Below are 16,204 nucleotides of genomic sequence, written 5' to 3'. Positions count from 1 at the left end.
GATCATCTGGAGAATTGGGCAACTGAGGAGGGCATCTTAGCAACGACCCAATATGGCTTCAGACAGGGTCTTGGTGCAACTGATCAGTACCTAAACCTTCATCTATTTGTTAATAAACATATGCTTGTCAAAGAAGGATGTCTTTTACTAGCATTTATGGACCTCAGCGCAGCCTTCGATAATATTGAAAAGGGGAGGCTGTGGGACATGCTAGTAAAGAAGGGCGTCGACTTGGAGATTGACCGTCTGCTTGCACAGCTTCATGAGGATTTGGAGGCCAGTATAAGGTTTGGATATAATGGAGTGTGAGCAGCCCCTGTTAAAATTAGAAAAGGGATCAGACAGGGCTGTGTTCTGGCACCCCTTCTTTTTAATTTTGATATTAATAGGCTAGTGGATTATTTGGCTGAGGTGGAAGTAGATTCAATGCGGGCAGGCTCAAATCCCTTGCCTGTGTTAATGTATGCTAATGATTGTGTTTTTTTGGCCAGAACAGGCCGGAGTCTCCGGAAGCTTTTAGGGATGTTTGTTGTTTTTACGTCCGATCTGGGGCTCTCTACTAATAAAGGCAAATCTTATACTGTGGTCTGCAGCCGACCTCGAAACAAGATCCCTCTTTTTAATTTTAATGGCACCGCACTTCAGTGTGTACCCACTTTCACTTATCTTGGGGTTCCCTTTGATAAGGTTGTCTCATGGAAACACCTGATGGATGTTAGGACAATGCAATTGAAGAAATCCATAGCCTCACTGGTTAAATTCACAACAAAATTAGGGTCAATACCACTTGATACTGCTATCACCATTTATAGAGCCAAATCTGTATCAGTAGCTTCCTATGCTGTAGGGGTATGGGTTTATTCTAACTGTTGTGTAAAGGTTGCAGCCCCACAGATGTGGGGTGTGTCTCCCGGGCTCCAATAAATGTCCTTCTATTAGGAAGGTTACTTCAAGATAATCAATGGTATAAACAAAAGTTTTTCTGTAAAGGCTCTTGGTATTTATTTCATCTTGTTATCATCACAAGGGTTTCGAGTTCATGGGTTCTTCATTGCAGTTAATGATCAAACATTTAAACATTCCCAATGCATTTCGGCAATAAAAATGCCTTCTTCCAGGGGATATCTCTACCACAAAGGAAATGATGCGACATTCAATGTGGTTCTTAGAAGAAATACGTAACAAATGCAGTTCAAACATAATCAATGATGAAAATGTAAAAAGTGGTGAATTATTAGTAGTAGATCACTCATGCCAGTGAATATGAATCGGTGTGTGATGACACGTTCATAATGAAATGATAACAAAGAAATAAACGTGACTACCGTTGGTTATTAGACGACGGTTAACTCGTGTTGGTGAATGAGCTCGGTAAGCAAAAGTGTGTGCTTGAATTTAACGGAGTCTCGGTGAATATATTCCTGAAGGGTGTGTCTAATCAAGTAGTGAAGGCGTTTATCGAGTCGTTACAAAATAGTGCGTTAAAAAACGTGCATTAACAATCTACCTTCTAGAGCTAGTTAAAGTAACAAGGCTTAGAGCACTCGAGTGCGGGCTTACCGTTTGAATGTTTGTTCGTTCGCGTACTCCTCTCGTGGAACCGGAAGGAGATTAATGTGCCCCGGGTGTTAAATGTGGTAAAGAACTATATCCGGTCGCGTTGCTAGGCGACGTGCAAATGCGTGTCAAAAAAGTAAATACGGTAACTCATTGTGAGGGCTACAAACGGGCCGTGAAGAGTGTAAAAAAACGGTGTAGTGAAGCGAATGTGTTCCGATACAATGTATTGTTTTTAGAGTGTAAACGTAAGTTATCGACTCTAGATCTCGTGAGATCAATAAAGTTCACAGATTTATCAAAGACGAGGTGGTCAGTGGTAAGAATGTATGCGTCAACAATAATGATTTAACAAAGTGAAAAGCATGAGTGTGTAAAGAAACATCGAACATACGTGTATAATTAAAACATGAATAAAATAAAATAAAATAGACCAAAATATAAACTAATTAAGTATAAGGGCCACTTTTCGGTATAAGGAACAGAAAACATATTCATAGGTAACAGGTGAATTCCATGCGGTCATTAAGGCCGTAGGGGGTCATGCTAGCCAGGGTAAAAATCCAATAATTCTCTCTTTTTAATAGTGTTTTTTTGTGATCTTGACCTTCGACTTTAGGTATGTTCTGCAGAACGCAAAATCGTAGTTGGCTAATGTTGTGGCCTATTTCGATGAAATGTTGAGCCACGGTTGATTTTAGTTGTTTTGTTCTGATGTTTGACTTGTGTTCATTCAGTCTGGTTTTTATCTTGCGTTCGGTCTGTCCCATGTATATCTTCCGCAGGGGCATTTTAACATGTACACCACATTAGAAGTGTCACATGTGGCTGTGGCTCTTATTATTATTATTATTAATCTTGTGTCCCTTCATGGGATTATTGATGGTTGTACCCTTAATAACGCTGTTGCAGTGGTTGCAATTCCAGCATGGGAGAGTACCTTTGTGTGAGATAGTTTTGTTGTGTGATTGTTTTATGCGTTCTCCGAAGTTTTTAGTTCTGGTGTATGCGAAGATGGGATCCGCGTCGAAGATGTAGTCACGTTTTTTTCTTTGTTATCATTTCGTTATGAACGTGTTATCACACACCGATTCATATTCACTGGCATGAGTGATATACTACTAATAATTCACCACTTTTTACATTTTCATCACTGATTATGTTTAAACTGCATTTGTTACATATTTCTTCTAAGAACTACATTGAATGTCGCATCATTCCTTTGTTGTAGAGATATCCCCTGGAAGAAGGCAATTTTATTCCCGAAATGCATTGGGAATGTTTAAATGTTTGATCATTAACTGCAATGAAGAACCCATGAACTCGAAACCCTTGTGATGATAACAAGATGAAATAAATACCAAGAGCCTTTACAGAAAAACTTTTGTTTATACCATTGATTATCTTGAAGTAACCTTCCTAATAAAAGGACATTTATTGGAGCCCGGGGGACACACCCCAAATCTGTGGGGGTGCAACCTTTACACATAACATTCTACACTCCTCATCAGAGAGCGATACCTCGGAGCACCATACAACTAACGTAAACTACAATTAAACACATAGTGCGCCCATTCAAATCCCCTTGTTATTCTAACTGTTCTCACCTCCCGGTTACTGAGAACAGTTTTTTGCAAAGACTTCTGTCGCTTTCTAGAAGTACTCCATCAATAATAGTGCATGAAGAGCTAGAGCTTAGATATTTGGAAGATACTGCAAGGATAGTCCCAGGTTTGTTATGGCTATCGGTTTGGTCTAGGCCAGAGGCCATGTTGGGTCAAACGGTTATTGCTGACTGTCTAAAATTGGGACGGGAAAAGAAATTCAGATGGCTCAGTCATGTAAAGGAAGATCTACAGCCAATAGGTAGGGCCGGTCTTTATAATAACCCGCAGACCATTGAGCAGCCAATCAAGGCTATTATAGATGTGAATTATTAAATGTTTATGGCACCAAGGAATCCAACAAAAAGCCAGTTGAGGCATATCTTCTATTGTGCACTACCCCTGGCATAGATTCCTACTAGACCTAAGTAGCTATCAGAGATTCTACTTAGTCCGGTTCAGACTCAATATAATCCCTTCTTTGGTATCCTACCCTCAAACGTGTTTAATAGTCAAGATTTAATACCTTGTCCATTTGATTCAATTACATATCAATCCCAATTGCATTTGTTCTTTTGCGATCTTCATAAGGAGTCGAGGTTACACATTTAACACCTCTTTTGTCGAAACTCAACATTAGAGAGTGTAAAACAGCTTTATTTTATTTACAGCTGCTCCAGACGGAGGTAGTTTGTCTTACTATCAATAGATTTATCGCCTCAGTAGTAGGACTGCAGAAGGCAGTCGAAAGTAACCACAGCTTTACTCTATTAACCAGAATTGCCTTTGAAAGTGGGGTGCACTCTTGTTATTGATACATGCACTTTAAGCCAATTGCTTTTGTGTTTTAATTTATTTGTATGAAGTCTCAGTTTTAGACTAGATAACTTTATAGAATTTTTTGTTTTGTTTTACTGTATGAAATTGTTGAGAATGTTTTTATCTCTTCTTTTTAATGGCTGCGTTTTAATACACATGCTGGATCTTTTATTTATGTAATTTGGTCTACTGTGTACTTTTATGGTTTGTCTAAAACAGAAATGAAGTTTATTTATTTATTTTATTTTGAAAGTTTTATATAGCGCGAAGAAGATCTTTGCAGATATCAGAGCGCTTTACAAGGACACGGGGGTGACTGAGTAATACAAAGTAATATTTGAGGTAGTTAGGTACAAGGTGCTTAGTTACATAGGTAGGTCAAAAACATGAGGTAGGTCACAGGTGAGGTATTGTCGGTACACGGTGCATAGTCAAACAGTTGCGTCAATAATATAAAGTACAAAAATAAGGAGCATATACTTGCTTAAGCGTGTTTAAAAATTTTGGAGATAGCATAAAGGTGGGCATAGTTGAGGTGGGTGAGCACGGATGTATAGTCCCACAGGTGCGTCAGTAGTAGAAAAGTAGGGATCGTTGAGGTGGTGTGGGTAAAGTGTGCAAAGTCAAACAGGTGCGTCAACAATATAACAATATACAAAGTCAAACAGGTGCGTCAACAATATAACAATATGCAAAGAGTGAACGTATACAATCAAGTAAGTCGATAATACAAGTAATACAATAGACCAGGGGGTCAGGCAGGTCTTACAGAGCAGATTCATGAGAAATACGGAATAGTAGATCATGTGTATTTAGCCATGAGGATCTCTTTTACTTCTTTCTTAAAAAGTTTGTTGGAGGAGATGAGCCTTGTTTCAGGTGGGAGTGAGTTCCAGATCCTGGGTGCCATTCCTGAAAAGGAGCGTTTATAAGTTTTTTGCTTCCGAAATCTTCGAGGCTTCAGCAGAAGATTGTTTGTGCTTCTAGTAGTTCTAGAGCCACCCGAAATTGTCAGCTTTTGAGTGAGGTAGGCGGGTGAGTTCATGTGTACAGCCTTGTGTGTCATGCAGGCGATTTTCAGACGTATTCTGGCTTCAAAAGGTAGCCAGTTCAGGGATTTAAAGTCAGGGGAAATATGCGAGTGTTTTTTTGAGCCAGTGATGAGTCTCGCTGCGGCGTTAAGGGACGCTCTTAGGGGTGCCGTTGTAGTTAGGGGGAGCCCGCAGAGGGCGGTGCTACCGTATTCTATGTGCGGGATGACTATAGATTGTACTGCAGTTTGGAAGTCTTTGGCAGGAAGGAAGGGTTTAAGTTTTCTCAAGGTATTGATTTGGAAGTTCGCTCCTTTGGTTGCCTTGCTGATGTGCTGCTGCATGTTGAGATTGGCGTCAAGTGTTATGCCTAAAGATTTTGCTGAGTCTACGACAATAGGTTGTACATTTAGAGCCGTTAAGTGATTAAGCCATGTTTGAGCCGTGGAGATTTTAGCGGGAGGTGAGATCAGGAGGAACTCAGTCTTCAGCGCATTGAGTTTGAGGTGATTCTCAGCAAGCCAGGACTGGGTGTTTCTGATCGTGGTGTTCAGAAGCATGATGTCCTTGGGAGATTGTATTTTGAGATAAAGTTGGGTGTCGTCGGCATACATGTGAAAGTGAACATTAGATGTCTGTAGCAAAGTAGTGAGAGGTTCCATAACTAGGTTGAACAGTGTTGGGGAGAGGGAGGATCCTTGAGGGACGCCTAGCGATACAGGTATCGGAGAGGACAGCAGGTTGTTACTTTTGAATCTTTGTGACCGGTTGTGTATAAAGGAGGTGAACCACTTCAGAACAGTCCCAGATATGCCCATTCTTGTGTTTAACAGTTCGAGTAAGTTCTCATGTTTAACTGTATCGAATGCTGAGGAGAGATCCAGAAGGATGAGGAGGCAGGTATCGTTTTGGTCTAGGATTTGGAGGGCGTCGTCCACTATGTGAGTCATGGCAGTTTCGGTACTGTGCCCTGCTCGGAAGCCTGACTGATGAGCATTGAGGAGATCAAACTTATCTATGTGTTTAGTCAGTTGTAGCTGTATGCATTTTTCCAACAGTTTAGCGAGAGTGGGAATATTTGTAATAGGGCGGTAATTGTTTAGATCAGTGGGGTCTGCTGTTGGTTTTTAGGTCTCACTAGACGTACGCAAAAGCGAAGCTTTTGCGTCTAGCGAGACAACTAATGTAATCACTTTCAGGGGAATGTAGACAGCAGACTGTCACGAGCGTCTCCTGCCGGAGATTCTACCTCGTGAGCGCGCACGTCGCCGTCCCTCATATTCCCATGCAAAGAAAGGCACACTGAACACACACATGCAGGCAAGAAGGCACACACACACAGGAGCGCACCTACACACATACAAAGCCCCCCCACACCTCCCCCCGCCGACGCCGCATACATAGAAGTCCCCCCCCCACCTGCCGCCGCCGCATACATAGAAGGGCCCCCCACCCACCTCCCTGCCGCCGCCGTCGCATACATAGAAGGGCCCCCCCTCCCCCTGGCCGCCGCCGCATACATATAAGCCCCCCCCCCTCCCCTGCCGCATACATAGAAGTTCCCCCCCCCCCACCGCCGTATACATAAAAGTGCCCCCCCAGGTGCCGCATACATGCAAGCGCCCCCCCCCCACACCATACATGCAAGCGCCGCCCCCCCTTACCGTGATTCTAAGGTCTTGCAGCCTCCGCGGGGCTCTCCCTCGGGCATGAGCCCCGCGTCACCAGCACTGCTTTCCCGTGGGCGCGTGCGCGGGCTTCCGAAGACGGAAGTCCCGCCCCAAGGAAGGTTTCGCTTTCGGAGCTGGTTTTGCTGGGAGGAGGGGGAAGGAGCCAGGTGCTGGTCCCGCGTTGGCACACTTGTTTTTGTATGGTTTCGGGTGCTCAGTCGCACACCAAGGTAATTTGGAGAAAGTTTCTCTTCACTTCCAGCCTGTCAGTATGTTTGAAGTATAGAATGCGTGTGATGGCGCATTTACTTTTACAAACCGCGGAGCAACGTTCTTCGTAATAACGTTTTCCCTCTTTACGATGCTTGTTCACCCATACTCGCGTCTGTTACGTGCTCTGCAGGTCACAGTTTCGAATCGAAACTCTCTCGACGTTTCACTCTTCGTTTTTTTCGACTCCCACCTCCCTCCGCTTTTTATGTTTTTCGTTTATACACTGATAAATGTAATGTAGGATCCCTGCTTATCTTGTAGCATTTCTTCATTTCTTATCATGAAGATGAATTAAGGGTTTTTCACATTCGTTCGCACACCGCCCTTCTCCACATCCCTTCCCGCCAGGTATCTTTCCTTCCTCTCTTGAAAATAAAAGTGTTTTTAAGCAGTGGCTAAAAATCCTTCGACGTCTCAGCTTTTCATCTTTTCTGCTGAGTTTAAAAGTTTGCGCTTTTGAGTTGGTTGGACTTCGTTTTCCATCTCAAACTTTCATTCTCCTCTTTTAATTTAATCTGAGGAACATTTTTAAATGAGTTCGGATCCCATTGCCCTCCGCCTTTCACCTTGATAAAAATGTGTGCCTTTGCACTGTGAATGGTAGCCACTATTTACCAACGCACACATGGAATGCCAGCGTAGCCTGTGGCAGTGACGGCTCTGCTGCTAGAAGCAACGAGGAGAGGGGTGCACTGACACCAGAACCGAAGGGGGCTCTACTTCCGGTGCGTCTACGTAAGAGGATGTTGAAAATAATGAGTTGGGAAAAGAGGCGCTGTTTAAACAATATCTCCTTTCATAGTGTGCTTGTGAACCGGCGGCGAGTTCAAACCCGGCCTCCCCACCTCCAAGGTCGACAGGTCATGCCGTTACGACACATCCTCTGTCCTGTCGCTTCACTGTATTTTTTTTACCATTTAATCTGTAGCACTCCGAACAAGTGCACCCGCCATCCTCTGCCCTGGTCATTACTTTCACCTGCCACCCCACCCTGTCATTGCTTGTTTCGGAAGTTGTCATCTTTTGTATGTACTGTTCGTGAATTTCTCTCATAAACCTTTACAGTAGTTGACTTTGACTAGAGAATTGCTCGAACAGTTGTGCACAGGTCAGCCACCGTTCCAGATGAGAACAGCTCACGTTTTACGTGTTCTGATCACCATGCTTGTTTTTCTCTGCTATTTCCTGGAAGCATTCACCATCCCTCTCAATCGCCTCACTTTACTCAGTTTTAGGATGTTGTCTCTTTTGGATTTTCTCTAGTGAGTGCCAAATGAGGTGAGCATTTTCTTTTTATTTTTCAAAACTGAGATGGATTAGTAAATAAAAAGTTGCGTGAAATGCGTTTTTTTTTAATATAGCGCTAATGCGCTTTATTATAGCAAGCATTTGCAATGCAATAGGTGTCTCATTTGCGAGAGTTAAACATATTAGCATTGTAAATGACAATGCCTTTTATTTATGTTTTGAAAACCAACACATAAATAAAAGACAGTGCCATTTACAATGCCAATAGCTCAAACTCTAACAACTGCGAGACCTATTGCATTGCAAATGCTTGTTTTAGTAGCGGTGTGACTTGCCCGACTTTGAGGGCGTTGGGGATGGATCCTTGTTGAAGAGAGCTATTGATAATCTTAGTCCAGAGTGGGAGAAGCCAAGGGGAAAAGTCTTTTACAGCGTTAGCAGGAAGGGGGTCAGAGAGGTTCAACTTTGAATATGTGAGGTCAGTGCATGGTGAGGGAACATGTTCTAGTTAGCTCAGTAAAGTATAATTGGTGAATTTCAGAGTTTTTTGGGTTTTTGAATGTTTGTTTTTATCTTATTTAAACACCTAACCATAATGTCACATTGATATTTGATTTTTCAGTGAATATATATGTACACACACATACATGCTTTAGAATGTGCAGTGATATGAAAAATCACATATCACAGGGAACTGTGAAATATGGAAAATATTTCAAGGTTGGCTGATAAATACGGATCTAATCATCATGGTGACAGCCCCAACCAATCTGCAGAGCTTCAGCATAGTTAGGGATAGGAGGATTATGCAGCATGGAGGACCGAATTATGTGGTTATGTGGTTGAAATCTGCAACTGTTTACATTATTTGGCAAATATAGTAAATCCATTATCAAGCCAGTACACGCTGCTGCCACAGCATCACCTAAATCACTGACCGTCACCATTGCGCATTGTTTTAATGACAATATACTCAAGAAAGGTAAACAAAACCTTGGACTTCGGTCTTGTGGTTTATGATGTGCTTTAGTGTGTTACTGATGTACATGAGTGTGCTACTTAACGAAGATTTTGTGGAATTTTTAGAAGGCCTGTAAGAGTAAAAAAGTGTGAATGTTTCTCACGATGTCCTTTTAGACTAATAATCTTTTTGTAGCTAGAAAATGCAGTGGAGTCCTTCTCTAGTCATTCATTTACAGGTTATAATTAGGGTCTAATTGGACCGCCGAATCAGTGGTGGCAGGCTCTGGATGGGGCTACACCTGCTATATTACAACCACTGGCACCGCCAAGCATATTACAAGTTGTTTCCTCACTGAGACCTTTTTGATGGTGGTGAGCCCACCATGAAAAGGGTAGTGGTGAGGAAACTGTTTACTCTGTGCATGTGGGTGCATGCAAGGGGGCACATAGTGTGCCCCCCCTGTATTTTTACATCCCCTGTTCCCGCATGGACAGAAATGCACAACATTGTGTATTTCTGTCCATGCAGGAACGGGCTGCGGCGCTCTTATGGCAGTGGCTTACTATGAGCCTTAGAACGGCACCGCCGTGGGACTGCTGCCGCAGGACAGCCCGCCAGGATTACAATTCATAATCCAGCAGGCAGACAAACTAAGGGTTTGGCGGTCTTGGAGCGTGGCGCTGACATGGCAGCCTTCTCCAAAACCACCAAACTCGTACTCAGTCCCTTAGCTTGGCGAGTGCATACTACATGTCTAGTGAAACGGACCAAAATGTAAACTAATACGGACAAAACTGTTGTGATTTTGTACACATACAGAAGTGTCAGACTTGTACAAGCAACAACAACAAAAAACGATGTTCCCAATTTTCTCATTTAGTAACAAGACCTACATTCTTGTAGTGAATCGAACAGTTTCGTGCATATGAAAAGTGACTGCAACATAAGGATGCAAAGAATGTCATAAAAACTATATTTTGAATACAATACCTGAAAAGAAAGCAGTCTGTAAATTGGGGTCTTCAAAGCCTCTGTGTTTCAGCCATTTCCTCAGTTGAATGTATTCAGGCTCATGACTGTGATTAACTGTAATAAAGTGATTGGTAAATACACTATACAGCATAAATGCTTATCTTTTATAATTAACAAATAATCAATTAATTCTACATCTACAATGTAAAAGTAAAGTAGAATCACTTCTCAATATATGAGCTCAATAAAACATTCAAAGACTCCACCTCGAGAATATAAGGAACATTGCTGCACGCAAGGACAGCAATTTTATAGCCCAAGGAACAATGAATATCTACATTGCTACTTTACAGTCGTTTATTTTGAAACCTAAGGATCCGACATTTGTATTAACGTAACAGTTAAAATCAACTGAAAATCTGTATTTTTGTAGCCAAATAGAAGCAATATGGAACAAACAAAAAAATCTTCTCCCAAAATCTAGATTAGGATTATATTTATAGCATTATTTTCTAGCAATGTTTTCAACCGGAAATAAAACTCTTTGTTCCTTTCATGATGACAGTTAATGAACCAGACCCGCTTCAGTCTCTTTAATGTAAATCTAGGAGGAAGTCACGGAGTCACAAAAATACTCTGTGAGATTTCGTAGAATTACGCTGTGATTTAGCACCGGGAGCTCGACGCACACAGCACCGGGCGGCAGGGCAGGGGGCGCAGTTTCTTAAACTGATTTTGCTGCAGTTTAAGTAGATTTTCCACCTGAGTGGCAGCTTTCTGACCAACTGCATTGGAGAAATCTTGCAGGGTGCCCTCCTAGTGAACGTGAATTGTGCTGGGGACGCCAAATCTCGCTCACACTCACCAACGTACTGTTTTTGAGACTCGTGTGAGAAAAAACTCCACAGCGGGCGGATGGCATAATGTGGCCTGATTCAGCCATAATTGGAGCGGAACATGTCGACCACCCCTACTTAAATGCAGATAAATGTAACTCACTGGGGTTGGCAGTGACTGAGCAGCTTCAGTAATAGGTTTGCAAACTTCATGAAATGTTGTTTTGAGCTATTTGATTTTTGAACTTCCCAAAAATCGTGCCTCCCAAATGGTACACGTATATAAAAGTTCAAACCTGGGGCTTAATTAAGTTAAATATCACGTTACACACATTACATAAATGGTGTTAGCAATAATGCTGGTAAACAGGCTTAACTGCCACTGGATACACTGTATTAAGTAGAGGCTCCTTGCTTCAAAATCCACAAGTAAATACTGTGCCGAGGCATTTACATACTGCACTGCAGGATTTCTGAAAGGTGAAGGTAACAAATGTCTCTGATAAAGGCCATGCTCAGTACACTCTAGAGGCAGGGAAACAGACATGATCTCTGTAGTCAAGAGTCCACTGGGCATAAAGCTTTGCTGCAAAACTTTAGTATTAGGAGGGATATAGCACAGCTCTTGTGACCAAAAGCCACACCCTGGATAGAGTCCACTGAGTTTAGCCCTCGGCGGTGTCTTGTGGGTTTTGGGAACAGAGCCCAGAGCCTACACAGCAGGTCTTGGGGCAGAGGGGGATGGACACATTGCATGATCAGAAGATAAAACGCTTGGCCAGAGTCCGCTGGCCTTATTCAAAGGCCCTACCAAGTAGCTATAAGTCCAAGGAGACAAGGCACATGACGCTGAGATCAGCTAGACTTTGTACCCATTGCTAAAGACCATACCGAGCAGGCTCAAGGGTTGGGGATGCCCTCAAAAGGCTTTGACTTTAGCTGAGTTACACATGCAGTGGAAATGTCCAGACACGGGTCCTTTCCTCAATGAGTGTTAGGACTCCAGTTATACCCCACTGATAAGCCCAATTAGAGCGAAATTGGTTGGGGGGTCACTTCTGCTTCGGTCTAAAAGGGATCAGGCCTCATAGTTTAGGCGGTACTGTTGTCTAAGGCTGGAATCTCTCACATACAGGGCCAAAATATGATCTTGAATGTAGCCAGATAGATAAATTAGCAGTGCAAATTTTAACAGAAGCATTCGATGACTTTTTTTATTCGCGAATTCTGGGGCTCAGGTTGTGGCCACTCTTCCCCTTCAATTGGTTTCTCAGCACCACACTCTTCCCCCCCACCACAGTTGCTGCCCTTCTCCCCACACCCTGCACTCCCTTACCGTCTGCCCGCCAGAGTATACCTCTCTTAGCAGCAGCCAGTTTACTCTGGAGACCATATTTATCATTCACATTGTCAACACATCTCTAGGTTCAACTGCAGATGATCAGCACAGCCTTCAAACTCTGTGAGTAGTTTTAAGGGATTAAGCACTGACTGTACTTAAAAATAGTAAACAAATTAAGTGCGGGGTCCAGATTTTTGCTTAGCACTCAGCCATCATCAGTGCTGATTGTTGCGATAGACCGATTCACTGCTCCACTATCAAACCCTACTATAATACAATAGAAATCTCAACATAGAAATGTTAAGAAAAACTAAGCACTATTCAACTACATAACTAACACCTTAATGTCATACATCATAAAGCGGCAATTTAAATACTCCATCTTAATTACAATTCCTACCTCCGCTAGCAACTGAGCTTCCAACTAGTTTCCTCCTCCTCCTGATTCGACATGTTCGACCTCTGCTTCGTATCATCTTGGAAAAGTGATCAACCGATTCTGTGCATCTGAAAAGATTAGATGAACATAACATTATGTTGTTTTCAAATATGTTACACAATACACAATTCCAAGTCACAACTCTACCCATATAAATTAGTCAAGAGTTCACAGACCAAAACCAGCAGGCTGGAAACATGACTTCTTTCATATATATTTCTATACATTTTAATTGCATCAAAATTGGAAAGAAATAGACTTTTGGATCTATCATACAAAGCAGAAAATCACGTATTACGTGTTGAGTCAACAAGTTGATCACATCAAGGCATCTACTTAAAAAAAAGACAACCATCTGTATTTAGTCTAGAAACCGAGCAGGTTCTCAAGATTTTCCTAAACGGCCAAAGATTTATAATAATAATAATAACCAATATCTTCATCATGGATAGCCTCAGAAATCTCTGAATGGTCTGAAGATTCATTCCATTTGCATTATGATGCGGTCATTTCAGTTAAAATACCAGAACACGCCACTGTGCAGAAAGTTGAATAAATGCTGTGAAGAAATCGGACTCCTACACAGAAACCATGTAAAACAGACAACCCTACAGTTGTCACAGAACAAGTCATGAGTGATGTAATTTGCGAGGTCATAAGCAGTGCATTACAGAGGCGCAAGTTATAGCTAGCTCTGGTGAATTTCTTTTTTTTTTTTAGTTCAGATCATTATTGTAACTGACATAGGGAGATCAGCCTCTTTTAAATGCGGCTCTCAAACAGATAAGTTGTCTTGCTTACCAACTACTCTTTTTAGACTTTACATTGTCAAGCTATTATAGCATATTTAGATCTTAAGCTGTGTAATATACATGATAAGCTACATGATAAGCTCTGTAATATACTGCTACCTTAGAGATAAGCTGTCTAATATACTTGGAGATTGTGTGAACGCTTTTATCCCTACTCGGTTCCCATGCCTCCCGGTTACCTTCCGCCGTGTCCCCCTCCCTAAAGACTTCCAATCTATGGTTGTCTCTTCTCACCTCTTGCGCTGCCATGTCCCTCTTTAGGACACTCTCACCCTTTCTCCTGCTGTCCGACCATGTCCGCCTTTAAGGCACTCTCACGCTTTCTCCCGCTGCTCCCGCAAGATACACGACCTATTATTGCTATTTTTAACCTAATTTCTCCTGAAAATACCCGCTTTTACTGACTCCTCGCGCTCGCGCTCAGGCACTCGCTCTCAAGCGACGAACGCGACGAACGCCTAGACACTGAGGAATGACCCTCGGCAGCGGTAGCGCAACGCGCCCCGCCTCCTAAGGGCCTTTCCTCTTTCCCTCGAGCCCTCTGTAGCTCGAGCACGTCGGTTTCCCTGTTGCGCTCTCCACAACACGGGGATCAGCTGTTACTAGACGCTTAACACCATTGAGTGGCAAACAGGGCATTTTTAGACGCTTAACACCATTGAGTGGCAAACGGGGCATTATTAGCTTTATTTTTACTTTGGACTCCTCCTATATACATAAAAAAAAAAAAAGGGGAAAAGAAGCAAGTTAACTTTGTGTATCCTATATCATCACTCTGCTTTACCCCATGTCTGATATGGAGAGTGAAGACGCTACAGCTTCTTCCCCTTCTCACAATAGTGACGCTTTCAAAAACTTTCTAAAAAAAGAAATGAGAGCATGCATGCTCGATACTTTTAACGAGGTAATGTCTCGTAAAAGGACTCTCCGTGACCCTGGGCAACACCCTAACAACCCTACAAAACTTAAAGCACCTAGGAAAACCAAGCACACTACGGATAGTTGTGCGGGGAACTTTGGAGGTCCAAGCACCTCTCTGGATTTGGGAAGCCTTAGCGCTCCAAGAGGCATTGGTGCCCCTCGCGGCACAACTAGGTTGGGTACCCCTGGCGGTACAACTTTGGAAGGTGTCCTAAGCGGCACAAGTGGTGATGGTGCTAGTGCTCATTCTGATACCTACTCTGACGTAGAGGAGACTTTCGGGGAACCCTACGACGAGTTTGTTTTCGACCCTAACGATTACCATGACTCTGACCCCAACTCCTTTTCCGAGCTGGACCCCTCTCCCTCCTCCAAGGATGCCATCCTTGACCCCCTAGGGGGAGAGATGTTTTCTCCTGTGAACATCTCACGCCCTAATAGCTCTAAATGGTCCCCCCAGGAACATGTCGGCAAGTTCATAACCAAATGGCTAAGAAACTCCTTGGAAACTGATGCAAGGAACATTATGCGAGCTGAGTGCCCGAGACCATCTATAGGGGATAAGGTCTGCCAGACCCCCAACCTTGACCCAGACCTCTTTAAATTCCTTTTCAAACTGGGAAAGGACCCAAGAAAAGGGCTCGAAAGACCATTTAAATCCTGCCAGGACCGTCTTCTAGACATGCTAGGACCTCTCACCAAGATCCTTGATCTTGCTGAGGAATCCTATATTTCAGATACTCCCCTTGACACTGCGCTCATCAGGGGTTGGAGCCAGAGAGCTATCGTTCTCTTAGGGAACGCAAATTCAAGCCTGAACATGGAAAGGAGGAAAACTGTCCTAAACAGAATTAACCCCAAACTTGGGGACCTTGCTGACAAGGAGCCTTCTTCCGAGCCCCAAGGCCTACTTTTCGGACAAGACATGATTAAGTCAATTGGCAGATATGTTGCGACTTTTACGGCTCTTGATAGGGGTCAAAGCAACCTAAAAAAAGTCTTCCCTTCTAATGTTTTTGGTCAGGCCGGAAGAAGGGGCCGTTCTTCCGGCCGTGCCAACTTCAGGCCCTATAACTCCGGCAGAGGTAGAGGTGGTGCAGGAAGAGGATACTACCCCTCTAACAAACAGTTCTACCCCCAACGAGGAGGTCGTGGTTCCCGAGGCAGAGGCTTCCCCTCCCGTGGAGCACCTAATACCAACACCTCAAGTAAGTGCCCTCCTTTGCCCTTCCCCTACCAAGGTCGGGGGAAGGCTCAAATTGTTTTACCATGTTTGGGAATGTTATACTCAGGACCCGTGGGTCCTCCAAACTGTCCACGGGTTCAAGATAGATTTCGTGGACATCTCTTACCAATCCACGACTCCAAGACCCTTGGACCTTCCCCCGGAACATCTAGCTATCGCCAGGGAGGAGGTCTCCTCTATGCTAAAAAAAGGGAGCTTTTATCGAGGTTCCTTGGTCACAAAAGAATTTTGTAAGTACCCTCTTCTTGGTAGAGAAAAAGGACAAAGGCTGGAGGCCAGTGATAAACTTACGGGAAGTAAACAAATACCTGGTTTATCGTCACTTCAAGATGGAGGGCATCCATCTTCTCAGGGACCTTCTCCTTCAAGGAGATTGGTTAGTCAAGCTAGACCTAAAGGATGCCTACTTTACTATCCCCATGGCAAAGGAACATCAATCCTTCCTCCAATTTATTTGGGACGGACACCTC

General features: G+C 43.2%; 1 protein-coding gene across 2 annotated transcripts in view; it reads right to left on the bottom strand.

Annotated features, from left to right (window-relative positions):
- The window catches only part of SETD4 (SET domain containing 4), a 120,278-nt gene that overhangs the window by 82,215 nt on the left and 21,859 nt on the right, over positions 1-16,204 (bottom strand). For both annotated transcript variants that reach the window (XR_013599783.1, XM_078656897.1), the window contains exons 2-3: positions 12,717-12,823; positions 10,157-10,252 (exon numbers count right to left, since the gene is read on the bottom strand). Coding sequence is in view for 1 of the 2 variants with exons in the window: in XM_078656897.1 (XP_078513023.1) it covers positions 10,157-10,252; positions 12,717-12,792 (172 nt within the window). In the remaining variant the exon portion in view is untranslated. The remainder of the gene's footprint in view (positions 1-10,156; positions 10,253-12,716; positions 12,824-16,204) is intronic.

This window comes from Lissotriton helveticus, chromosome 8 (genome assembly GCF_964261635.1).
Source record: "Lissotriton helveticus chromosome 8, aLisHel1.1, whole genome shotgun sequence".
Taxonomy (NCBI): domain Eukaryota; kingdom Metazoa; phylum Chordata; class Amphibia; order Caudata; family Salamandridae; genus Lissotriton; species Lissotriton helveticus.
This window is presented reverse-complemented; position numbering and strand designations above follow the sequence as displayed.